This window comes from Phacochoerus africanus, chromosome 15 (assembly GCF_016906955.1).
Source record: "Phacochoerus africanus isolate WHEZ1 chromosome 15, ROS_Pafr_v1, whole genome shotgun sequence".
Classification (NCBI taxonomy): Eukaryota; Metazoa; Chordata; class Mammalia; order Artiodactyla; family Suidae; genus Phacochoerus; species Phacochoerus africanus.
Genome location: NC_062558.1, coordinates 30,266,195 through 30,292,880, shown reverse-complemented (window position 1 = coordinate 30,292,880; position 26,686 = coordinate 30,266,195). Strand labels below are relative to the sequence as shown.

The 26,686-nt window shown below is 41.3% G+C and overlaps 1 protein-coding gene across 1 annotated transcript in view; it reads left to right on the top strand.

Annotated features, from left to right (window-relative positions):
* Positions 1-21,903, top strand: part of KNTC1 (kinetochore associated 1) — an 87,540-nt gene extending 65,637 nt beyond the window's left edge. Inside the window, exons 45-64 of the mRNA XM_047761835.1 lie at positions 635-724; positions 1,570-1,741; positions 1,828-1,886; positions 2,030-2,246; positions 3,534-3,607; positions 4,172-4,382; positions 4,504-4,613; positions 4,974-5,020; positions 7,203-7,281; positions 8,482-8,600; positions 8,976-9,111; positions 10,206-10,301; positions 10,898-10,954; positions 13,773-13,827; positions 13,910-13,973; positions 14,909-15,038; positions 16,092-16,181; positions 16,852-16,997; positions 18,480-18,570; positions 19,940-21,903. Coding sequence (XP_047617791.1) covers positions 635-724; positions 1,570-1,741; positions 1,828-1,886; positions 2,030-2,246; positions 3,534-3,607; positions 4,172-4,382; positions 4,504-4,613; positions 4,974-5,020; positions 7,203-7,281; positions 8,482-8,600; positions 8,976-9,111; positions 10,206-10,301; positions 10,898-10,954; positions 13,773-13,827; positions 13,910-13,973; positions 14,909-15,038; positions 16,092-16,181; positions 16,852-16,997; positions 18,480-18,570; positions 19,940-19,960 — 2,064 coding nt within the window. The 3' untranslated portion in view covers positions 19,961-21,903. The remainder of the gene's footprint in view (positions 1-634; positions 725-1,569; positions 1,742-1,827; positions 1,887-2,029; positions 2,247-3,533; positions 3,608-4,171; positions 4,383-4,503; positions 4,614-4,973; positions 5,021-7,202; positions 7,282-8,481; positions 8,601-8,975; positions 9,112-10,205; positions 10,302-10,897; positions 10,955-13,772; positions 13,828-13,909; positions 13,974-14,908; positions 15,039-16,091; positions 16,182-16,851; positions 16,998-18,479; positions 18,571-19,939) is intronic.
* The last annotated feature ends 4,783 nt before the right edge of the window (positions 21,904-26,686 follow it).

The following is a 26,686-nucleotide window of genomic DNA, read 5'->3' as shown; positions in this document are numbered from 1 at the left end:
AAATTGTCTTTTATACAGCCTTAAAAATAGCCTTTGAGAAAATCATGGACTTGGAGAAGACACTTGTGGCTGCCTGATGGGAGGGGGAGGGAGTGGGAGGGATCGGGAGCTTGGGCTTATCAGACACAACTTAGAATAGATTTACAAGGAGATCCTGCTGAATAGCATTGAGAACTTTGTCTAGATACTCATGTTGCAACAGAAGAAAGGGCGGAGGGGAATAGCCTTTGAGACATTTTAAAGCATAGAGTTAATTTTAGAAGTTCCCAGTGTGGCGCAATGGGTGAAGAATCCGACTACAGCAGCTCAGGTCCCTGTGGAGGCACAGGTTCGATCCCTGGCCCAGTGCACAGTGGGTTAAAGGATCCAGTATTGCCATACCTATGACATAGAGTGCAACTGCAGCTTGGATTCAATCCCTGGCCTGAGGACTTCCATATGCTACGGGTGTAGACATTTTAAAAATAATAGTAATTATAGAGTTAATTTTAGAGATGAGGAAATGTTAGTTTATTTTTCAAATAACAATTTAATATTGTAGGGCACTGAGATGTTATATATGCACATAACTGAATAAAACCATCAACCAGCCTGGCAACATCTCTAATTCTCATATATTTTTGTTTTTATGCAGTTGGATCCCTATGACTATGAGATGATTGAAGTTGTCCTGAAAGTCATAGAAAGAGCTGATGAAAAGATAACCAACATTAATATTAATCAGGTAGAACAAATATATTGTAAATTTTCAAATTATGTTTTTATTTGTATCATTGAAAAATTACTGTTATCTAGTGTCTTTCTGGACTTTCCTCTGAGCACCCTTTAAACTGTCCCTTTTTTTTGGAGTTCCTGTGTGTCTCAGCAGGTTAAGTATCCGGTGTTGTCACTACTGTGGCTCTGGTCACTGCCACAGCTTGGGTTTGATCCCTGGCTTGGGAAGTTCTGTATGCTACAAGTGCATCCAAAAACAAACAACGACAAAATAAACTGCACATTTTTTTATTCTATTTCCTTTTCTTTAAAAGGGATACAGAAGTAAAAAGAGTTTTTGTGCTCTCCATATTTTATTTTAATCCATTTTGCTCTATCGAGGCAATTTAAATCTGTCCAAGAGTGCAATGTCACTGATTCGGAAGAATTCAGGCAAAAATTTTGTCATCTGGCAACAAAAACCCCAAAGCATGTGAGACCCAGAGTCAGATTTAGCTTTCTATGTTAGTAGGTAGGTCCTGGCCTCAATTCTATTTTGGTACTTTAAGCAATTTTTTTTTTTTTGTCTTTTTAGAGCCGCACCCACAGCATATGGAGGTTCCCAGGCTAGGGGTCCAATACACCACAGCCATAGCAACGCCAGATCCAAGCCGCGTCTGTGACCTACACCACAGCTCACGGCAACACCAGATCCTTAACCCACTGAACGAGCCAGGGATCAAACCCAAAACTTCGTGATCCCTAGTCGGATTCATTTCTGCTGTGCCACAACGGGAATTTCTAGAATTAGGTGATTTTAAAACACTTAAAGATTGGTTTAATCTCACTGGAAAATACTTTTTTATTTTAATATAGGCATTGAGCCTTCTGAAACATTTGAAGTCATACAGAAGAATTTCTCCTCCAGTGGACCTAGAATATCAGTATATGTTGGAACACGTCATAACTCTGCCATCAGCTGCCCAAACCAGATTGCCTTTTCATCTGATATTCTTCGGCACAGCACAGAACTTCTGGAAAATTCTCTGTATGTTCATTAACTTCTGAGGAATTGCACAGAATAGCCAAGACCTTTTTCTTAAATAAATCATGCTGTCTTTGTTTCCTTTTCAGCTATGGAACTCAGCGAAGAATCCTTCCCAACCTTGCTCTTAATTTCTAAATTAATGAAGGTAATGGGTTAAAACTCATAAAAGTCATATATCTTTTGCCTATAATTCATTCAGACCCCATGTAGAGGGATTTTATGCAGCTTTCACATAAAGCCCTTAACGGTGAACATAAAAGTCAGGCTTAACTTCTCCTTTCTTTGAAGTTCTCTCTGGACACTCTGTACGTGTCTACAGCCAAACACGTTTTTGAAAAAAAACTGAAGCCTAAGCTGCTGCTGTTAACACAAGCTAAATCCTCAACACTGATTAACAAGGAGATAACGAAGATCACACAAACCATTGAATCCTACTTGTTATCCATAGTTAACCCAGAGTGGGCTGTAGCCATTGCCATCAGTCTTGCCCAGGATGTCCCAGAAGGTATGGATTCTTCCTTTAATTGGGCTTCAGGTGGTCTGCTGTGTTGTTTTTGGAACTTGCAGTGAAAAAAATATACAGAGAAGCAGTTTAACAGCTTGGAGTTATACATGCCTCGTCTCCTCTCTTGCGGCATCACTGAATATTGTAGGGGTATCAGTGATGCTGCTTGCTCTGGGCACGAGGACACAGGCGTTTCCCAGCTTGAATACTAATTGATGAATGCTTCCCCTTATACAACCATACCTACTTTCTTTTGTTGTTTTCTTTTCAGGGCTGCACCTCAGCATGGGAAAGTTCCCAGGCTATGGGTCGAATTGGAGCTTTAGCCACCCGCCTATACCACAGCTCACAGCAACGCCAGATCCTTAACCCACTGAGCAAGGCCAGGGATCGAACCTGCATCCTCATGGATACTAGTTAGTTTTGTTACTGCCGAGCCACATCGGGAACTCCCATACCTACTCTTAATTATGAATTCTTAGATGTTGTCATGTGAGCAACAGGTACACAAACACGTGCACTTATTGCCATGTTTTTGCTTGTTAACAAACGTTAAAAATCGCTGTTTCTTTTTACTGCTCATTCATAAGGAACTGGTAAAAAAAAGAGCATATTCATAGAATGGAATACTACATAGGTGATTTGGAGAGGTATCCAAGATAAGTGTTTTTTTTGTTTGGGGTTTTTTTTTTTTTTTTTTGGCTTTTGTCTTTTTAGGGCCACACCCATGCCATGTGGAGGTTCCCAGGTTAGGGGTCAAATCAGAGCTATAGCTACTGGCCTACACCAGAGCCACAGCAATGTGGGATCTGAGCCTTGTCTGCAATTTACACCACAGCTCTCGACGATGCTGGATCCTTAACGCACTGAGTGGGACCAGGGAACAAACCTGTGTCGTCATGGATGCTAGTCAGGTTTGTTTCTGCTGAGCCATGACGGGAACTCCCGAAGATATGTATTACGTGAGAACATCAAATTATATTAAATGTGTGATCTTATCCCATTTGGGTTAAAATGTTTGTAAATGCGTGTTTGCATGCTCAGGTGGACGCACACAGGGAGGAATGTAAGAATCTAGGAAATAGGAATAGAAGCTGAAGAGGAGGGCCTTTGTGGACTTTTACTTCCTGCCTTGTTTCCTTCTGTCCTGTTTAAAATGCTTTTTTTTTTTTTTTTTTACTATCAGTATACATTTCCGTGATTGTTTTAAAACTGACTAATTTGACTAAAATACATTGTCTTGAAAGGATCAAAATTTACTTAGAAATCATTTCTTTCTCTCTTTAGGTTCCTTCAAGATGTCCAGTTTGAAATTCTGCCTGTATTTAGCTGAGAGGTGGCTACAGAACATCCCATCTGAGGTGTGTATGAACTAAAAGGTTGAGTCTCTTCTTCCTTTCTTTTTTTCTGTCTGTCTGTCTTTCTTTTATTATTATTATTATTTTTTAAGTCAAGAAATAGATTTATTAAAATAGGACGGTTGTGAGAGATGCAAGCGGGCAGGCAAGGAGGCTCTGCCTATTTTTTTATTTTCTTTTTGGCTTCAACTGCAGCATGGAAAAGATCTCAGGCAGGGAATGAACCCTCACCACAGCAGTAACCAGAGCCACACCAGTGACAGCACTGGATCCCTAATCTGCTGAGCCACCAGGGAACTCCTTTGCTTCTTGGCATTTGTAAAGAATGCTGCCATTGAACACTGGGGTGCAAGGTCTGCTTTCTCTTTAATTTAAATTGTGCTCTTATCCTTCCCTGGTGATTTCAAGGGTTGGATGCCTGAAATGGAGAAAATGGATAAAGCTTAGTGTAGAGACTGAAGGATATGACTAAGTCAGAGGGGAACTTTGATTGATAAAGATGGATTCTTAGTTTCATTTAACATTTAGAAAATGAGATCTTCTTTTTGCTTGGAATTTTTTTGAAAGGATGAAACACATGAAAAAGCTGAAGCTCTGTTGAAGAAGCTTCACATTCAATACCGGAGATCAGGCACTGAAGCTGTGCTCATAGCCCACAAGCTGAACACTACAGAATATTTAAGAATGATCGGCAAGCCAGCACATCTCATTGTCAGTCTGTATGAACATCCTAGCATAAATCAAAGAATTCAGGATTCATCTGGCAAAGATTACCCTGGTGAGGGCAAAACCCTTTTTATCTTTTCATCCAAGGAGAACTAGCCCTTTGATTCTCTCTGGTATCTTGCATTGAAAACTTGGGGTTTTCTTTTTTTAATTCTTTGTCTTTAATATCTTAGATATTCATGCAGCTGCTAAAGAAATAGCCGAAGTCAATGAAATTAACTTGGAGAAAGTCTGGGACATGTTGTTGGAAAAATGGCTGTGCCCGTCCACTCAACCTGGTGAAGTAAGTCCTTGCTTGGCCAGAGTATCTGTTCTTGAATATGAGCTGCTGGTCTTTTCTCAAAGGCTGATGGTTCATCCTGCAATGATGTGTGACCTCTAACGGGAAGCACAGAATCTTAGAAGAAGGAACGTTTGAGCTTTTTTTTTTTTTTTTTGGTCTTTTTTTGATCCACCTCTTAGAGTAATGAAAATAAAAACCTTTTTAAACAAGAACTTTTTCATAAAGTAATGAACTACACTGTAATTACTTGTCTGTAAATATCATTTTGTATATTGGGCTTTTTCATCTAATAGTTTTTCATAAGCTTATATAGCCAACCAACTTTCTTCAGTTTTTAACTTTTTTTTTCACTTTTTCAAGAAACCATCAGAATTATTTGAACTTCAAGAAGATGAAGCACTCCGAAGGTATTCTTTATATTTACGTTTGTCTACATCCCATTGCCCAATAAGAATCTTACCAATGAATGTGTCAGAGGTTGGTTTTGAAAAGACTTCCTTGATATAACATGAATCAGAACCTCTGAGAAGAATCAGTTCATTGATATATGGCTATGAATGAGTTTAAGTATCTCCAGTGAATAAATAAGAAACAACCCAGATCTGAAACTTCAGTGACTTCCTTCTAGAACATCTTTAGCAGAACATGTACCTCAAGCAAAGAAAAACCCTTCTGTAGCTAGGACTCTGGCCCCAGACCCCTATGTATTCTCTCTCTCCCTTGGGAGCTAGGCTGGTTCAGATACAGGTCTCCAGTATTCCTTTTTCCCTTGTGACCTAAATGTGAGACAAAAAAGGCACACTGGCATACTGTGCTAAGTCTGATTGGTCATGGCTTGCTCTCTTGAGAAGACAGACTATATATGTGCTCAAGTCAAAAATGTGGTACTCCATTAATGATGCCTGGCACAGGCATGGGAGAGGGAGTGGTGGCATGCATGCCAGCCTATTGCCATTCTGGTCTAGACCAAAAGTAGGTCACATCCCTCATGAAGCCCTACATCCTACATCGGCCCTGGACTTCTGATAGGATATGGAAAGATAAACCCTGGAAAGGAATTCCCCTGGTTTGGGCAGAACTGGCATAGTATCCCCTCCATGGCCTACTTTCCTGCATTCCATCATCCTTGCTTAGTCCTTTATGGGCAGGGACACCTTTGTCTAAGCAAGAAGTAGCTCCTGGGGCATTTGTCTGAACCAGCCACCTGGAAAGGTTAGAGGGAAACAGTTCAGAGAGAGAGAGAAAGCCCCAAAGAGAAGATCCCAAAAGGTACTTCATGCCCATCTCATCACTTCCTGCCTTTTCCCACTGGAAGCCACACCCACACCCACACCCACACCCTCCAGCACGCCTGATCCAGCCTGCCCTTTTCTTGGGGGGGCCAGTCAGCCTTGAGTCTAGAGGTTGAAATGTGCCACCAACACAGTCCTGTGGACTAAAACAGAAGTTCCTTTCCTTTCCTTCCTTTCTTTCCTTTCCTTTCCTTTCCTTTCCTTTCCTTTCCTTTCCTTTCCTTTCCTTTCCTTTCCTTTCCTTTCCTTTCCCTTTCCCTTTCTCTTTCTTTCTTTCTTTCTTTCTTTCTTTCTTTCTTTCTTTCTTTCTTTCTTTCTTTCTTTCTTTCTTTTTCTTTCTTTCTTTCTTTCCTTCCTTCCTTCCTTCCTTCCTTCCTTCCTTCCTTCCTTCCTTCCTTCTTTCTCTTTCTTTCCTTCTTTCCTTCTTTTTCTTGTTTTGTCTTTTTAGGGTTGTACCCGCAGCATATGGAAGTTCCTTGGCTAGGGATGGAATCAGAGCTGTAGCCACTGGGCTCTACCACAGCCATAGCAATGCCAGATCTGAGCTGTGTCTGTGACCTACACCACAGCTCACAGCAATGCCAGATCCTTAACTCACTGAGCAAGATCAGGGCTCGAACCTACATCCTCATTTCCACTGAGCCACGATGGGAATTCCTAAAACAGAAGTTTCTGAGTGGAGCATTCAGTGTGATTTGCAGCTATGGTTTGTATTAATTTCCTAACTAGAGAGTATTTAGGTTATCAGAGGTTGACTAGCCATTTCACAGATGAAAAGACTGAGGCCCTGAAGACTGATGACATTCTTTGTATTTATTATCTTCTTCAGCTCTGAAGGAACTCAAGAAAAGATTAAGCATCCTTTAAAGGGGATAGTAAAAATGTCCTTGACTCATACCCCTTTCAGCCTGTGTTTGGGATGTGTAATGACTTTTTCTATGGAGAGTAAAACAGGTTTATCGGGAGTTCGTGTCGTGGCGCAGTGGTTAACGAATCCGACTAGGAGCCATGAGGTTGCGGGTTTGATCCCTGCCCTTGCTCAGTGGGTTAACGATCCGGCGTTGCCGTGAGCTGTGGTGTAGGTTGCAGACTCGGCTCAGATCCCGCGTTGCTGTGGCCCTTGCATAGGCTGGTGGCTACGGCTCTGACTGGACCCCTAGCCTGGGAACCTTCATATGCCCCTGGAGCGGCCCAAGAAATAGCCAAAAAAAAAAAAGACAAAAAAAAACCAGGTTTATCGTTTTGCTAATCTGTCACTAAATTAAAATCTAAATGTACTTAAACATTTTTTTTTCAGAGTCCTATATCTCCTTCTGTCTCGTCCAATTGATTATAGTTCAAGAATGCTGTTTATTTTTGCAACATCAGCTACAACCGTAAGCTCTAAAAACTTATTCAAAATTGTCTTTGCATCTCAGCCGCACAGTTTACCATTGGCATGTTTGATTAAGATAGTGCTCACTTTTGCACTTATTCAAAGTATGTCTTAACTTACTCTACAAAAGGTGATTGTAGTATCTGCCGAGCCCCATTTAGTTCTGGCTTCTGAAACATCTTGCTCTGCAAGCTGAGTGGTGCACCTGTGGACAGTTCCCACTGGTTGTCCACGTCCACGTTCACTGTTTTAACACCCTGGTCCAGCTGCATTCCTAATACCGGGGGCCCAAGCCACCTGGCCTGAGAGAAGTCTCCACCTTGGTCTCCAGGCCCTGCCTGACCTGTCACAGCCTTCCCTCCCCACTAAACTAAAGCTAGTTAGACTAAACTTTCCCTTTCCCCTAAAGGCAATGTGACTTCCTTGGCCTTCAGGCTTTTGCATTAGAAATGCTCTCCTGAGGCAGCCAGAGCAGGGGGAGAGGAAAGGCATAGATAGAAGAAAGGGAAAGGCTGAGATGCTGATGTCCTTGACAGCAGGGGTGGAGGGTGTCCCTTCTTTTTCTTCATCTGATAGTCATTCTTTCAAGAAAAAGTGATGTTCCATGAAAAGTGCCTGGTTCAGCTCACAGCTCAGTCGTACAGGTGCTTCTCCCTGAAAACACTGCACCACAGTGTGTTTCTCACAAATTTCCCATAGATCATGTAGAACATGAATGAGAACAGTTTGATTAACTAATATTAGTATATATTCAAATGTGAATTCATAGTAATATATTCAAGAGTTGAGGTTTAATAAAATTTTTACCACTTCATCAAGAACCTTCTTAAGCAAATGTCTCTTTTGTTTACAGTGCTGCAAATGTGAAGAATGCAGGGGCTGCCATAGCAGTTAGGTATTCCTACCGTTCACCCACCAGAGCTTTTGCACCACCCGTGCAAATATTAACATAGTGCAAAAGGCAGACCCCCTCATGGTGTTAGGAAAGTGGCTCTGACCCTGTTGCTTCTGAAAGAGTGTGAGGAACCCCCTCACCTCACCTCACGCAGGGGTCCATGGAACACACGTTGAGAACCACTGACTCCCTGAAGGGCAGACACAGATTTTAGTTTTTTTAAAAACCAGTGTAGCTCAAATTGAAGCTCAGTGCCCTAGTTACACCACACAGGCGCAGCTCTCCAAACCTCTTTTGGTCTTACAGACGTTAGGCGTGCACCAGCTCACTTATGCCCATAGAACGCGAGCCCTGCAGTGTCTTCTCTATTTGGCTGACAAGGACACTATAGAATCTCTCTTCAAAAAAACCATTGACGAAGTGAAGTAAGTGGAATTTTTTAAGTTGTGTTCATAGAAAACAGATCATTCTTTGGAAACATAACTTTTAAGCCCCTTAGTTTGGAAGAATACATTAGGGGGGCCGTGTCAGCATTGCCTTGAGTGTCCTTGACATTCTGGCAAAGGGGAAAGAGGCCTTTAAGAACATCTTGTTTCCCTTAGTTCTTTGAGACATTTAGAACCTGAGTGTTTTCTTCATCTTGCTCAAATTGATTTCTTTTTAATATTCCATGACTGTATTTAGAAGCCTGAAATAGACATTTAACAACAAACCAGCCCAATATGTCCAAGTGCTGGCTTTTACTTTCAGCCTAAATGTGGCCAGGGAGGATGATTCCTGTCCGTGTCTCTGTTTTCCAGATCTTATTTGAAAAGTATAACTTTTCTGGCATCATTCGAGACTCTGAATATCCCCATCACATATGAATTATTTTGCAACAGTCCTAAAGAAGGAATGATCAAGGGTCTATGGAAAAACCACAGCCACGAATCCATGGTATGTACCCTGAATCACCCAATGGTGAGGGACTCTGTCTCCTCAGATGCTCTTGTGTTCACTCAGCTGCCTGCCAGCAGATTCCTGAAAGACAGAAGCAGAGAAACTCTTATTCCTGAACAGCTCTACTGCTCTGAGAGCTGCCCTACTTTCCTATCGCAGAAGGTGACAAAGCAGCTTGGAAATCCCCTCACCTAAGGCCTGAAGCCTTCCCCACCAACCAGAGAGAACACTTTTATAATCCGTCCCCAAGGCCTGTCTGTCCTCACCCAGACAGAGCAAAGACTGCCCTGTGTGGGGACTGTTGTTTCTCTTCCTCCTGGTTACTGGGGGGAATTTAGTCTCTGAGACAGTTGGAGCCCAGGGTGGGAAGGATATGAGGTCAACAGACAAATAGCAGCTAGGGATTCCTACTGTTCACCCAGCAGTGCTTTTGCACCACCAGCACAAATATTAACATAGTACAAAAGGCAGACCCCATCATAGCATTAGGGAAATGGTTCTGACCCTGTTCTTTCTGAAAGAGTATGAGGAACCCCTCTACCCCCCATGCAGGGGTCCATGGAACACACTTTGAGAACCACCAACTCCCTACTTCAGACAGAAGAAAGCAAAGGGGCAGAGGGAAGTCTGAGATGCTGTTTTTGAGTCCATAACAGCAAGAAAGAAAAAGAATAGGAGTTCCTGTTGTGGCTCGGCAGGTTAAGAACCCAACTAGGATCCATGAGGATGTGGGTTCAATCCCTGGCTTTGCTCAGTGGGTTAAGGATCTGGCGTTGCCATGAGCTGTGATATACGTTGCAGATGTGGCTCAGATCCTATATGGCTGTGGCTGTGGTGTAGGCCAGCAGCTGCAGCTCTAATTCAACCCCTAGCCTGGGAACTGCCATATGCCATGGGTGTGGCCCTAAAAAGAAAAAAGGAGTAATTGTTTTTCTTTCCCTAGGGAGATGAGGGCTTTCATTGCAATTAGACAAATAAACATACCTTGATTATAAGCATATTTTGTTTTCAGCTGCCCTACCTTTTCCAAAGGTGGTTTGATTTACTGGTGTCCTGAAACAGCAGGATATTTTTTTCTTTTTCTGCTTCAGGCGGTAAAGTTGGTGACTGAGCTTTGTTTAGAATACAAAATCTATGATCTGCCCCTGTGGAATGGACTCTTGCAAAAACTTCTTGGCTTCAATATGGTAAGACTCAGTGCCCTAGATTGCAGAGTATTTTAAAGATTTTGCACATGGAGTTCCTGCTGTGGCACAAGGGGATTTGCAGCGTCTCTGTTGTACCAGGATGCAGGTTCTATCCCCGGCCTGGCACAGTGGGTTAGAGGATCCAGCGTTGCCATAGGTCACAGCTGCGGCTTGGCTCTGATCCCCAGCCCAGGGACTCCATATGTCTTGGGGTGACCAGAAAAGAGGAAACAAAAACAAAAACAAAAAAAGAAAAGAAAGAGATTTTGCACCATGTGTCCTAAACATTTTGCAACTGATATTTGCTATTAAATAGACGTATGCTAAAAACATTCACTCTTGTTGGGTTTGTGCCCAACTAAAGAACTTGGGGTTAGGCCAGAGTAAATGCAAAATCAACTGACATAAATTTCACTGGAAACAAACAGAAGTTTCCCTGGCCTTTTTTGATGTTTGAACTCATCAGTGACCTTCTCTGGTGTTCCTCATGGAAGATAAGTTTTACTGATATTCCTTGTGAAAGTTTAAGGATCTATTATTTCACATTGGAATTTTCCTTTTTGGTGGTCTTCAGAACTTCTGTTTTATTTTTTCAGATTCCTTATCTAAGGAAGGTTTTAACAGCCATTTCTAGCATCCATTCTTTATGGCAGGTATGTAGTTTTCTAAAGTAAACATTATAGAATTTAATCATTATACTTGCTGGCCTCACTGGGACACTGGACTAAGTAGTCAGCTCCACAGTGAAGCTGCAGGATGTGGTTTGTTCCATTAAAATGTACCCGGACTTAGCTCAGGCATCACCTCCTTCTCCAAGACATCACTTCTCCCAGTTCTCAGGCTTCATGAGTCACATCTTCACTTAATGCCCTCAAAACACTTTGGCTCAGCTGTAACATTAGTCACAGTGTAGTTCAACTACTGCAGTTATACTACAGTTCACCTGCTCCTCTTAGACTTCGAAGATCCTTAAAGTCAGAGACCATGTTCTTACTCATTTTTTTTTTAATTTCATGTGTTGTTCACACATATAATCACTCTATGTATATATACATATACATATAATCATTATATGTATATAAGATCCCTGGAATTCCCATTGTGGCTCAGTGGAAATGAATCTGACTAGAAACCTGCAACTAGGATTGTGGGTTCGATCCCTGGCTTCACTCAGTCTGTCAAGGATCTGGCGTTGCCATGAGGTGTGGTCTAGGTCGCAAACTCGGCTCGGATCCAGCATTGCTGTGGCTGTGGTGTAGGCCAGCAGCTGCAGCTGCGATTCAACCCCTAGCCTGGGAACTTCCATATGCTGCAGGTGCAGTCCTGAAAAAAAATCACTATATATAAAATACATTATATATATAACACATATATATGTATATATACGTATGTGTGTGTTGTGTATATAGTATGTATATTATATTAATACATTATGTATAATAATATAATCATGTAATCACTGTATAATACATATAATCATTATATATGTAATATGTATAATACATAATAGGAATATATAATTTATTCTAGTGTAATAAAGTAAGACTATAGAAATATGTTTAGTAAAACACATAACTATGGTATCTTGGAGATTGTTTCATATCAACACATATAGATCTCTTTTTTCTTGAATTCACGTGTAAAATTTACCTTTTAAAGTATGCAGTTAAGTGGCTTTAATAGTCACAAAGTTTGTTACCATGACCTCTGTGTAATTCTAGAACATTTTCTTCACCCCAAAACTATACCCCCTATCCATTAGCAGTTACCCAATCCCCCTTTCTCCCTCACTCCAGCCCCTGGTAGCCACTAGTCTACTTTCTCTCTCTCTGGATTTGTCTCTCTATGGACATTTCATATCAGTGGACTCATATAATATGTGGCCTTTTGTCCTTCTTTCACTTACCATGATGTTTTCAAGGTTCAATTGCATTATAGCATGTTATCAGTACATTACTCCTTTTTATTGCTGAAAAATGTTCTATCTTATGGTAGACTACATTTTATTTATCCATTTATCAGTTTATGGTTTTTTGGGTTGCTTCCACTTTTTGGTTATTGTGAGTAAATGCTGCTCTGTGAACATTTGTGTACATGTTTTTATGTGGATGTATGTTTTTATTTTTCTTTAGTATATATCTAGGAGTAGAATTGTTGGGTCTTAGGGTAACCATTTAGCCTTTTGAGATATCTCATTATTTTTAACTCTTAATGTTCTCCAAAATATAGAATAAAATATAAGTTACTTAACAGCTCCCCTACTGATGAAAATTTATGTGTTGCCTTACTCTTTTTTTTTTTTTTTTTTTTTTTTTTGCTTTTTAGGGCCACACTTCTGGTATATGGAAGTTGCCAGGCTAGGGGTCAAATTAGAGCTATAGCTGCAGGCCTACACCACAGCCACAGCAATTGTGGATCCTTAACCCACTGAGCAAGGCCAGCAATAGAACCTGCGTCCTCATGGATACTAGTCAGGTTCGTTAACCACTTAGCCACAACAGGAACTGCTCCTAATTCATTTTTTGAAATTCTTTCTGTTCTTCCTCCTTTCCTATGGTCCTAGCAAAGTGTCTGGCACATAATGGACTTGGTGTAAATTTTGTTTTCTGAGTTGGATTTTGATACTTTTTTCCCAAATGGAGCAATAATGAATCATGAAAAGATACATGCACCCCAGTGTTCCTTACCGCACTGTTTACAATAGCCAAGATGTGGAAGCAACTCTAAGGCTCATCAACAGACAAATGGATAATGATGGGGGGTGGCAGGTACACACAATGGAATGGAGTATTATTCAGCCATAAAAAAAAAGACTGAAATTTTGCCACTTGCAGCATGGATGGACCTAGAGAATATTAGGCTTAATGAAAGAAGTCAGACAGAAAGACAAATACTGTATGATATTACTTCTATATGGAATCTAAAAAAGACAAATGAGTATATATGTGAAATAGAAATAGACTCACAAATGTAGAAAACAAACTAGTAGTTACCAAAGAGGAGAGTGAAGAGGGGGCAAATTAGGGGTATGGGATTAAGAGATACAAACTACTATATGTAAAATAGATAAACAATAATATTGTATAGCACAAGGAATTATAGCCATTATAATAACTTTTAATAGAGTATAATCTGTAAAAGTACTGGATCTCTATGCTGTACACCTGAAACTAATATAATATTGTAAATCAACTGTACTTCAATTTCTAAAAATGTAAATATAAGAGTATTTAACAGGGCAAATAATAATAATAACATATCAGCGAGGACTGTATGTCATTATTCTGAAATACACAATTATGGAGAAAATTATACTAGAATATTAAAGATGTAAAACAGGGAGGTATCAACTTATGAGTTTGGTCTTAGCATCAAGACTATGAGCTCTAACCATATATAGTTCTGCAGTGCAAAAAAAGGGGAGTTCATAAGATCCCAGACATGAATTCCTTAATAGGCTTGTTTCCACAGGTTCCCTACTTCAGCAAAGCTTGGCAGCGTGTGATTCAGATACCACTACTTTCAGGTATTTTTCTCTCCCCTGAAACATTGACAATAGCATTTCGTAGTTCTATGTATATATACACATTATTGTTTTTTATTCGCAGCCTCTTGTCCTTTAAGCCCCAGTCAGCTGTCAGATTGTTGTGAGAGTCTCATTGCTGTTCTGGAGTAAGTAAAATATTTGTCTTCCTAGCCCCCCAAATCAAATCTGTTGCTTGTAAAATTCCTTTCTAATAAACATTTGTTATGAGTAATTTCCATTTTACCTCTTGATTTGAAAATAAAATATCTCTCTTGTTTTTACAATGTCTACTTTCCAACATGCAGTGCAACTAGTGAACTTTATTCAATATGCATCCTCTAAAATTTGTACCCATATTTAATGTAAGTACAGGGTATCTTTTTTTTTTTTTTTTTTGCTTTTTAGGGCCACACCCGCAGTGTATGAAGGTTCCCAGGCTAGGGGTCCAATCAGAGCTACAGCTGCTGGCCTACACTACAGCCACAGTAACACAGGATCCGAGCAGCATCTGTGACCTACACCACAGCTCATGGCAACGCCAGATTCTTAACCCACTGTGCAAGCCCAGGAATCGAACCTGCAACCTCATAGTTACTAGGTGGATTCATTTCTGCTGTGCCACAATGGGAACTCCCAGTACAGGGTATCTTTTGTGAATGCTGTAAATCATACAGTGTTGTCTTATAGATGTTGAGTCTTTTAAGTATTCATCTTTAGCCATGTATAGACTTTCAGACACTCATAGCTTCAACAAGGAGTCTATGTAAATAGATTCTTTTATTCCATGAAGAGTTCCCTGGTGGCTCAGCAGGTTAAGGATCTGGTGTTGTCACTGCTATGGCTCCAGTCATTGCTGTAGTGCAGGTTCAGTCCTTGGCCTGGGAACTTCCACATGGCGGAGATGCGGCCAAAAAAAAAAATTAAAAGAGTCGAGTTACTTGTTACTAGGCATATTTAATGCTCTAGCACTTTAATGTTTAAAATTTCTGAAAGCATAGACTTGTAAGCACTGTGGAAAACTAGGAAGGCCAATATAATCTAGTATATCAGGTTATTAACTAATTAACAAACTCTCTTAAAGATGTCCAGTTTCAGATGATCTTGACCTGATCAGAGTGGCCAGGCAGTATGTCCAGTTAGACCTTCCAGCTTTTGCATTAGCCTGTCTGATGCTCATGCCCCACTCGGAAAAAAGGCACCAGGAAATAAAGGTATCTTGTAAATTATTCCTCCAGGACTGCCAAGGAAACAGAAGGGCTCAGGTTGCATGTCCCCTGCAAAAGGTTGCACTTTGTTTTTATCAAACCTGTAAAGCATGAGTGGGGTGGGAGGTAAGACTGAAGAATAGATGAAAGTTTATCTGAGGGATACCTGAAGAGGAGTTGAAACCTCATTCTTTATCCATGGGGAGCAATGAATTTTCCTGGAAAAGTGAAATGGTCAGGCAGTATTTTCGAAGGAATAGTCCCCATGGGCTTGGTCAGAAGAGAAATGTGACAAGAAGTAAAACTCTGGGAAAGCTATTGGATTTGAATAGGAATTTATCTCACTTGATCCATATCCAGCAACTCTGTGACGAGGGAAGGGAAGCTTCAGGGGGAAAGTGCCCAAAGTAGAATGGTGGCAACGAGAATGAACTCAGTGGAGAAGATGGGGGGCAGCGTGACTTGGTGACTAGATGTGGGAGAAGAAGGGAGGGAAGAGTCAGGCTGTGTGTGGGTGTCTAACAAAGGAGCCAGAAGCAGCATGAGGACAGAACTTTTAAAAATAACTCCATTCCCTTTATACTATAGAATAAATAGAACGAAGCATTTTGAGATGTTTTACAATCATTTCCCCACTGGTAGAGAAGCCAGTACCTAGAGATCTATGTAAATGAACAGGCATGTTTTTTTGTCACTTGCTCTAGTCATTGCATTTTTTTTGAAACCATCTGTGCCCATCTTTGACTTTGTTCTTTTCTGACTATTCTTAAACTCATCTGTTGATGCTTTTCAAAGTTTTAGTGTTTAAATAGATTTCTTTTGGCACTTAGAAGGACAAAATGCTTATTAAACAGTTCTTTTTTGGTGGAGGAATGGGTATTTGTAAAATGCTTTCTCTCCCTTTATTTCAGTAATTTTTTTGGTTGGTAAAGGTGTTTTTTTCCTAGTAGATAAGCTTTAAGATATTTCAGATTTTAAAATGAAAACTTTCTAGGCTTGACAGAAATTAGTAGTAATCATACTTATCTATTCATTGTGTTTTAAATTTTTTTCTTATAGAATTTTCTGGGCTCCTGTGACCCTCAGATCGTTTTACAGCAATTAGAGGAGCATATGAATACTGGCCGGTTGGCAGGGTTTTCACATCAAGTAAGAGGCATTTTCTTCTTTCGTTATGAAAAAGTTTGTTTTTAGAAGGTAATAATTTTCCCCAAACCAAGATTAAGTGAAAACTTAGCATCTTGATGTTTCTTCATATAGACAATTATTTTGCTTTCATTAAAACCTCAATAAATTTTTAAATAGCAAGGACCCTGGCTGTCCTGCTTACTGCTATGCTCAGTGGAAAATTCCGTAGCCTTCAATGCTTGTCATTGTGAACAGATTTTCCTCATAAGAAGTACTAAAGTGCTGGAGTTCCCACTGTGACGCAGCAGGTTAAGAATTCAGCATTGTCTCTGCAGAGGCATGGGGTTCGATCCCTGGCCCAGCACAGTGGGTTAAAGGATCTGGCATTGCCGCAGCTGTGGCGTAGGTTGCAGCTGCATCTCAGATTCAGTTCCTGGCCCAGGAACTTCCATTTGCTGCCTGTGTAGCCAAAAAAAAAAGAAGAAGAAGAAGAAGGAAAAAAACCCCGAAAAACTCCTAAAGTGCTTAACAACAATAATGTATTATTTATTCACTCTATGCTGACATGAGCCAAAGCCATCCCTCTTCCACCTGCAGTGATAATTTAACTCCTAATTATCAGGAATGTCTTGGTATTGAATAGGACTTGGCAAAACATGTTTTGAATATGATGATACCTGTCATTCCATAGATTAGAAGTCTGGTTCTGAATAATATCATAGACAAGAAGGAGTTTGGGATTTTGGCAAAGACAAAATACTTCACAGTGTTGAAATCACACATGATGAATACCAACAGCATCACTGAGCTAGTAAACTATTTGGCAAATGAGTTAAGGTAAGTTAATACAATTTTTAAAAAAAATCTTAATGTTGGAGTTCCCATCATGGCGCAGTGGAAACAAATCCGACTAGGAACCACGAGGTTGTGGGTTCGATCCCTGGCCTTGATAAGTGGGTTAAGGATCCAGTGTTGCTGCTGTGAGCTGTGGTGCAGATCGCAGACACAACTCGGATCCAGCATGGCTGCGGCTGTGGCGTAGGCTAGCAGCTACTGCTCCGATTCGACCCCTAGCCTGGGAACCTCCATATGCCACAGGTGCAGCCCTAAAAAGACAAAAGACAAAAAAAAAATCAGAAAAACCTTAATGTAGAATTTCCTTAAAATTTATTTTTACTTTGGAGGAAAACGTCAAATAATTTTAAAGCTATTTGGTTACAATTAAAGACTCCACATATTAAGCTATAGCATCACTACTGTGCCACTAACACGTATTCATAGGGTACTTGTCTTGGAACCTAATCTCTTGGAACCAAACAGTTAATCAAGCTGCCTGAATTACCAAAATAGGTGTCTTATAGTCCTGCTCTAAAACCCTACATTAGGAGTTCCTGTCGTGGCTTAGCAGTAACAAACCTTACTAGTATCCATGAGGATACAGGTTCGATCCCTAACCTTTCTCGATGAGTTAAGGATCCCACGTTGCCGTGAGCTGTGGTGTAAGTGAAAGTCACGGCTCAGATCCCACGTTGCTGTGGCTGTGGTGTAGGCCAAGACAGCTGCAGCTCCAATTTGACCCCCAGCCTGGGAACTTCCATATGCCACAGGTACAGCCCTAAAAAGACAAAAATAAATAAAACCCTACATTAGGGAGTTCCCTGGTGGCCTAGTAGTTAGGTGAAAGCCTAGGGGTTTCACAAGTGTAGCCCAGATTCAGTCCCTGGTCTGGGAATAGAGATCACACATCAAGCCCTGCATACCATGGCAAATCCATCAATCTCTACGATACAACTTAAGACACTTGATCAGAAAATTGGTAGCTATCTGTAACATAAGTTTTTCTGAGTTTGGTTACCTAATTTTCCAGCACCCACAAGTTTAGAAACAGAAAGCTCCTTGGGATAGGCTTGGGAGCGGATTTGGAAAGTGAAAAATGGGAGAAATGGGCTGGCACTGAAGAAAGGAAAAGCTATCAGGATTGAAATCCTTACTGGGCCCATCCCTACATTTGGTCTGACTGTGTGGGTCACTTGGGAGGTGTCACTTTCCCGTTGCCATGCCATGGGTTTCTTTCTGCTTGTTTACCACTTGTGATTCAACCATAACCACAGGTTGTCGTGAATGAATGAGTAGTATTTTTTGAGCTAAAGTTGAGATATATGTAATAAGCTGCACATACTTCAAGTGTGCACATTTTGATACATTTTGATACATTTTGATTTGGGGAGACAGCTTGGAAGCCTTCACTGTGGTCAAGTGAGCCAACATATCTATCACTCCCAAATTTTCTTCATGCCCCTCTTCTTTCTGATTCCATAGTTTAGATGAAGCTTCGGTCTTTATAACTGAGTATTACAAGCATTGTGGGAAACCTGTGCCACCAGACGCTACTCCCTGTGAAACTCTGAAGGTAAATCTGGCCCAGAGTTACTGGGTTCTAACCTGGCACCATTTCTATTTCCGGGATTTTGAAATTGAGTCTACCTGTTCTGGCATTCTGGAGATAAATGTGTTTTTATGCATCACTGCATGTATTTTTTTGTATGAGAGAGCCCTCGATCAAGAATCAGGGGGCCTCGCTTCCACTCTCAGCTGTGTCACAAGGCAGCAGTGCTCTGAGGCCAGTAGCTGTACCTGTGCAGTCTGCAATTTTCAGATCTGGCCCTCTTGGCCTCTCAGTTACTTTCCAACATTACGTGTCCTTGTGAAGTCTTGTTTTTAAGTACAGAAGGATGTGAAAAACTGAACTTTAAAAGGCATTGATTGGAGTTCTCATTGTGGCTCAGCAGTAGCAAACCCGACTAGTATCCATGAGGACTCAGGTTCAGTCCCTGGCCTCACTCAGGGTAAGGGTCCCATGAGCTGTGGTCTAGGTCGCAGATGCAGTTCAGATCTGACATTGTTATGGCAGTGGCATAGGCCAGCAGCTGCAGCTCCAATTTGACCTCTAGCCTGGGAACTTCCATATGCTGCGGGTGCAGCCCTAAAAAGATAAAAAAAAAAGGCATTGATTAATGTTGTGCTTGAGTATTCATTGTTTTTATTTCTTTTCCTTCTTTAATTAGCTAAGAGATGTAGTTCACTATAGGAAAAAAACAAATTTGGAAGAGCAAAAAATAAAAATCCAATAAAACTGATCACTGGAAATCTCAGTAACTAGAGATAAGATCAATGTTAACATTTTGGTATACATTCTTCCAAATGTTTTTTATATAAAATATGTATGTAACGAATCCGACTAGGAACCATGAGGTTGCAGATTCGATCCCTGGCCTCACTCAGTGGGTTAAGGATCTGGTGTTGCCGTAAGCTGTGGTATAGGTTGAAGACATGGCTTGGATCCTGCTTTGCTGTGCCTGTGGTGTAGGCTGGTAGCTGTAGCTCCGATTCAACCCCTGGCCTGGGAATTTCCATATGCCAAAAAAAAAAAAGCCTCCATTTTGTTAACATCCATTAATAACTTCACTTGTCACTTCTGATCTCTAGTGCTCAAAGGCATAAGATTAATTTTTTTCAAAAAGAGGGAATATTGGAAACTTCCATATGCTTCATCCATAGCAAAAAAAAAGAGAGAGAAAGAGGGGGAGAAAGCGTCTTGGTTCAAATTTATGGCCCTTAAATGTATGATTTTCTTCGAGCATATCTGTCTAAAAAGCCAAATAATTTTATACATAATTTTTAGTAATATAGTTTAGTCTTAAAGTTTATAGTTTATCAAACCACTTTCTATTTAAAAAACTGACACTCATGAAAATGCTTCTGTGTTTCTTCTCATTTAGATGTTTCTTAATGGATCATAGTAGATCATCAAACCTTTTTCCAAGAAGAATAAGAAGTTTGGATTCTGCTATTAACTGACCATATTTATTGTAGGTTTAAATTGTGCAGTGTGTGTTATAGCTATTGTCAAATGTCCTTCAAGAAGAAATAACCAAGATGCTTAATAATAGACACTTGTCCCATAAAGAACTCATGTCTTGAATTAATAAATCTTTTTTTTTTTTTGCCAGTTACATATATGACTTATAGAAACTCTCAGTTTTTTGCACTCCATTATGAAGGAAAGTATTTTGCTCCTCCCCCGTAAGAAAAACAACTACTTCTATTTTGTTTCTTCCACCTATATAAACATCAGTCTTTTTAATATCATTCTGGTAAATATGTATATAATCTAAGCTGCAGAGCGTATCAGTCAGTGACCAGCCAGAAATATGGCAGCCACCCTAGGTAGTTCAAGCAGAGAAGGATTGAGGGTCAGGAATTGATTACAAAGGTGTCAAAAGGACTGAAAGGCAAAAGGGAGATGGGAGGGTAGTGCTGGAGAAGCTAAAGGGAAGGGGCTGTTCCCAGAACATCAGAAGCTGCCTTGCCTCTGAGCTGGGGCGTTGGGAGAACTGCTGTTCAGGTGGCTGAGCCTCGGCCCCAAAGCTGCCGAGTCATGCTGCCGGCTGCTAAGCCATCTCTGAAAGGTAAGAGAAGCAGCATTTTGCTTTCTCCCACCTTCTAGTTCTCTAATTGGCGTCAGTGCCAAGAAATGACAGGACTGAACAGAAGCCATCTGGCAGGGAGTCTGGGGGAGGCTGTCTGCAGGCCGGAAGCCTCCAGTAGGGCAGAGGCTGGCCTGCAGGGGCAGCATGGAGCTGGAAGGCGGTGCTGATGCCCCACTCACAGAATTGCTCATCACACCTCTCTCTCCCTTCGCAGTCTTTTGTTCTATTTGTGAATAAACTCAATTTGATTCTGCTAGAATTCACTTGCCTTTGTTTTGCCTGTTGAGAAAAATAGTATTTCTCAATATATAGAAAAAGTATTTTTAGTATTTCTCAGTGTATAGAAAACTCAATGTAATATGATTCAATAAGATGGGTTTGGGACTAAAACCAGTCTGGGTTTGACCTCTGACTCTCGCCTACTAACTCTGTGCTCCTGGGCAAGTTACATAACATTTCAAAGCCTTAATCCCCTTATTTGTAAACCTCTTACTTGTAGGAGATTTAAATGGTCATCCACTTACTCTTCTGGACATTTGCACCAATATCTTTCACAAAGCTTTTTCTGTATTGGAGTTATGTCCTTAAGATACATTCCTAATAACAGATTTACTGGATCAAAGGAAATGAAGGACCTTTTAAAGACAAAGCGAAAATGGCCAAACTGTATGCATTTCTAAAGGTCTTCTTCACAGAAGCCAGTTCCTACCAGAAACCCTTGTCTGTTTTACTTTCCCTATCCTCCCCAAGGATACTTTTTAAAACTTGTTGCTACTTTGATAGGTGAAAATAGTGTCTCAGCATTTACATTTGTGTTTCGTCAATGTCTATGTGCACCTTAAGAAAACTAATTATAAGGCTGAGATGATAAGTAGAGTCTGTGACAGTATTCTTGGGCATGAATGTGCAAAAAACGAAAGGGTCAAGTGGTGGCACTAGAACGCAGCAAATGGAAATGAAATTTCGAGCTTCCTGCACTCAAGTCGGGCTAAAAGGAGTTCTTTCCCAGCCTTAACCCTGGTTTCATTATTCAGTATAAAGTTCTGGATGTTAACTAGATTTATTGTGACGATCATTTCCTAGTATGTACAAATATCAAACCCGTGTTGTATACTTGAAATTGATGTTATGTCAATTTACCTTAATAAAATAATTTTAAATTGGAAATAGATCAAATAAATGGGAAGATTAACACGCATACAAATTCTGACAGGTAACGAGTTTTTGATAAGCCAAAGAAGTGATTTTTTTGTAATATAAATATATTTGGATTTAAGTTCAAATATATTCTGCTGTATAGCACAGAGAACTATATCTAGTCACTTGTAATGGAACATGATGGAGGATAATGTGAGAAAAAGAATGTGTGTGTGTATATATATATGTATGTATGACTGGGTCACTTTGCTGTACAGCAGAAATTGACAGCATTGTAAGTCAACTATAATAGAAAATAAAAATCTTAAAAAGTTCCAATACATAAGTAGCCAGGATCCTTTTTGTTGACTTATTTATTATATTTTTATTATTTTTTTTGGCCACACCTATGGCATGCAGAAGTTTGGGGGTCAGGAATCAAACATGCACCATAGCAGTGACCCAAGACATAGTGGTGACAATGCAGGATCCTTGACCCCCCGAGCCACAGAGAACTCTGTTACTATATTTTTATTTACCATGGTGTTATTTTTATTCCACTCTTGGCTCCATACAGCCATTCTTCATTCCCTTCCCTAAGTATATTCTTAAAACATAAGCTGGGGTTCCCTTGATGGCACAGTGGGTTGGGGATCCGGCATTGTCACTGCTGTGGCTCAGGTCACAGCTGTGGCGCAGGTTCAGTTCCTGGCCAGGGAACTTTCTTGTGCCATGGGTGCAGGCAAGAAAAAAAACAAAAGCGAGATCTCACCATTGTCTTGCTTCATACTTTTTACTGGCTCCCCATGTCACTTAACAAAATCCAAGTTGCCACCTGAGGCACACTGGCACCTTTGTTCAAATTAGAAACAGATCTTGATGAAATAAAAATACACATTTTAAGACAAGAAAGGTTTAAACAAAACCTTTTCTCTGCTCGTTTTGTCCTCCCTCGTGTGCACTGTGCTTTAGGCATCAATCAGACTCCACAATGGCAGAAATACCTGCTCAAGCGTAAAGCTCAGTTTTTCTAGCACCAGTCATGTAACTCCTTAAAGATAACATTCCTGTCTCAATCCTACAAGGGGTCACAATGACCCCCCCATTCACCTTGTATGTGGAGACGTCTTTGGTGAACACTATGTAAAATGCCAATACAACAGTTCTCTTGAAAATGGGTGCCACCCAGGCTGGTCAGGCGACCTGGGGAAGTACGGGGCCACACCGAATTGGAAGTTCTTAGCTTAAGTTCTTAGTTCTTATGACTTTATTAATGTTACTAGCTGTGTTACGTATATTTTGCCTCTTTTACAAAATTATTGTTTCCTTGCATTACCAAACGTATGACTGCACCTCAGATAAAATTAATGATGATTAGGCAACTTGCAATGATGAAAAACATAGTTCTATAAGATCAATGATTATAACAGTGGAGCTCCAGCTATGGGAAGAAGCAACAAGAGGGAACAATTTTCTGAACCATAACAGACCAGTAAGGCAGGTGGCCCAGAGACCTTTGGTTACTGTGAACTGGACCTAGTCCAGTAATGGTGTATTGAGTAGCCTATCAACAGAATCCCCACCTGACCTGGGAATGAGCATTCCTAGGACCCTGGGACAAATTTGTCCCAAAATGCCTCCCAAACCCTGGTTGCAATTAAGACCGAAAGGAAAGAATTATAAATAATGCTATAGTTCCTGTCGTGGCTCAGTGGTTAACCTAACAAGTATCCTTGAGGATGAGGGTTCGATCCCTGGCCTTGCTCAGTGGGTTAAAGATCCGGCATTGCTGTGAGCTGTGATGTAGGTCGCAGACAAGGTTCAGATCCCAGGTTGCTGTGGCTTTGGCATTAACCTGGCGGCTATAGCGCCGATTGGATCCCTAGCCTGGGAACCTCCATATGCCACGGGTGCAGCCCTAGAGTGCGGCCCTAAAAAGACCAAAAAGAAGACAAAAAAAATAATGTTGCCCACCATCCAGTTCTGCAAGAATCAAGTCATTCACCACTGCAGTCACTAACCTCTAAAAGCGCACCCTGAAAGGAAATTAGATCAGGGTGAGGCACTTTGTGCCCTGAGGAAACTGACAGAACACAGATATTCTCGGGAGAGGATTTTGTGAACCCAGTTTCTTGCCTCTTCCCACACTTAGAAAAGCACTAAAACCACCAAGATATGTTCCTGGTGACTAGCAATAACCGTCTACCAGAAGTGTGCTTGCTTGCACGTACCCCTTCACCAAAATCACATATGTACTGACCTCCTGGCTTACCTCTTTGGAACAGTCCTCAGAGCTCTCTGAGACATTGTCTCCCAACTTTTTTTTTTTTTTCTTTTTTTTAGGGCCACACCTGCGGCATATGAAAGTTCCCAGGCTAGGGGTTGAATCAGAGCTACAGCTGCCGGCCTACACCACAGCCACAGCCACAGCCACGAGGGATCTTTAACCCACTGAGCGAGACCCTGGATCAAACCTGAATCCTCATGGATACTAGTCGGGTTTGTTACTGCTGAGACACAATGGGAACTCCCAGGCAGGTCACATTTTTAAGAGAACAGAGTTTGAAAGCCAGATCACAGTTAGAGCTCAGTGCTACCTACCCTTCCCTTCCATAGCTTAGAAGTGGATCCAGCCCCATCTGCCTTTCCAGCCTCAGTGCCTACCACTCTCCCCTTTTCCCTGGCTAACCTCTTCCCATCCCTTGGTAGGGCATGAACGTAGCCTTCACAGTACTATGCAAAGTTATCTTCACTGCCTTCTTCATTAGCTCCCTATTCATGTTTTTGTTCCCAAACCTTAGCACCATGCCCATGTAGTAGACTCTTAACACAGATCTGTGAGATAAATGAACTTAGGCTACCCACATTCGGGGTAAAATTCCATCCTTCAGGAGTTCCCGTCGTGGCGCAGTGGTTAACGAATCTGACTAGGAACCATGAGGTTTCGGGTTCGGTCCCTGCCCTTGCTCAGTGGGTTAACGATCCGGCGTTGCCGTGAGCTGTGGTGTAGGTTGCAGACGCGGCTCGGATCCTGCGTTGCTGTGGCTCTGGCGTAGGCCGGTGGCTACAGCTCCGATTCGACCCCTAGCCTGGGAACCTCCATATGCCGAGGAAGCGGCCCAAAGAAATAGCAAAAAGACAAAAAAAAAAAATTCCATCCTTCAGTGTCTTAAGGGTCACATGAACAAATGAAGCCATCTCATTATGCATAACAAAAAAGGAGGAATTGAGCCACTAAATAAGGTACTATAGTTAGTTTTCATGACTCATACACATTCTTTCATCATCCCTGTTTTACACGAGGTGGCTCAACTGCTCTTCCTTGGACTAGTTGGAGTAGAAAATTTAATTAGTGGGGCCCTCTGCCTGCCCTTCCTACAGATGGAAAATCTGGTCTGACAAGGTGCAGGATATTCAGTCTTCATTCTGCTTGTTTTTTCTGGGGCCCAGAGATTTGGAATCTACTTGCTATGCTTATGTAAACACATGGGTAGTTTCTGACGGTAATCTTTATTTATTTATTTTGCTTTTTTAGGGCCGCACCCATGGCATATGGAAATTCCCAGGCTAGGGGTCCAATCGGAGCTATAGCTGCCAGCCTATGCCATAGCAATATCAGATTCGAGCCAAGTCGGGACCTACACCACAGCTCACGGCAATGCCGGATCCTTAACCCACTGAGCTAGGCCAGGGATTGAACCTACATCCTCATGGATCCTAGTTGGGTTCATTAACTGCTGAGCCACAAAGGGAATGCCCCAACTTTTTTTTTTTTTTTTTTGTCTTTTTGCCATTTCTTGGGCTGCTCCCATGGCATATGGAGGTTCCCAGGCTAGGGGTCTAGTTGGAGCTGTAGCCGCAGGCCTATGCCACAGCAAGGTGGGATCCGAGCCACGTCTGTGACCTACACCACAGCTCACATCAACACCCGATCCTTAACCCCCAAGTTATCTTTAAATAAGAGAATAACACTAAATAGTTTTGGTGATCATGTCCAGCCAGATGGGAGTAGCCAAGTAAACATACAGATGTGTTTAAGATCTCCAGCTGGTTCCTTTTGTGTTGAATGTTGGTACCCTAGGTATAATAGACTCGTGGTCCCCCAAGTTTTTAATTGCATGCCCTTCAGTAAAAACTTTTGGTAATAAATCATAATAGAAAATAATATGAAAAAGAATACGTATATGTATGTGTATAAACAAGTCACTTTGCTGTACAGCAGAAACAAGCATAACACTGTAAGTCAACAATGCTTTATTTAATAAGATAAATTTTTTTAAAAAAAAACTTTTGAGGAGTTCCTCTCATGGCTCAGTGATAACTAACCCAACTGGTATCCATGAGGATGCAGGTTTGATCCCTGGCCTCGCTCAGTGGGTTAAGGATCTTGCGTTGGTGGCATTGCCGTGAGCTGTGGTGTAGGTCTCAGATGCGGCTTGTATCTGACGTTGCTGTGGCTGTGGTGAAGGCCGGCAGCTGCAGCTCCTATTTGACCTGTAGCCTGACAACTTCCATATGCCACGAGTGTGGCCCTAAAAAAAAAAAAAAACCAACCCTTTTAAGAAGCTCCTATGTGGCTCAGGATCTGGCATCATGGCAGCAGCTCCAGTCGCTGCTGTGGTTCGGGTTCGATCCCTGGCCAGGAAACTTCTGCATGCTGTGAGTGAGGCCAAGAAAACCCCAACATTTTTTTGTGTGTCTTTTTAGGGCTGCACCTGTGGTATATGCACATTCACAGGCTAGGGGTTGAATCAGAGCTGTGGCTGCCAGGCTACACCACAGCTCATAGCAACGCCAGATCTGAGCCACGTCTGCGACCTATACCACAGCTCTCAGCAACACCAGATCCTTAACCCACTGAGGGAGGCCAGGGATCGAACCCGTGTCCTCGTGGATGCT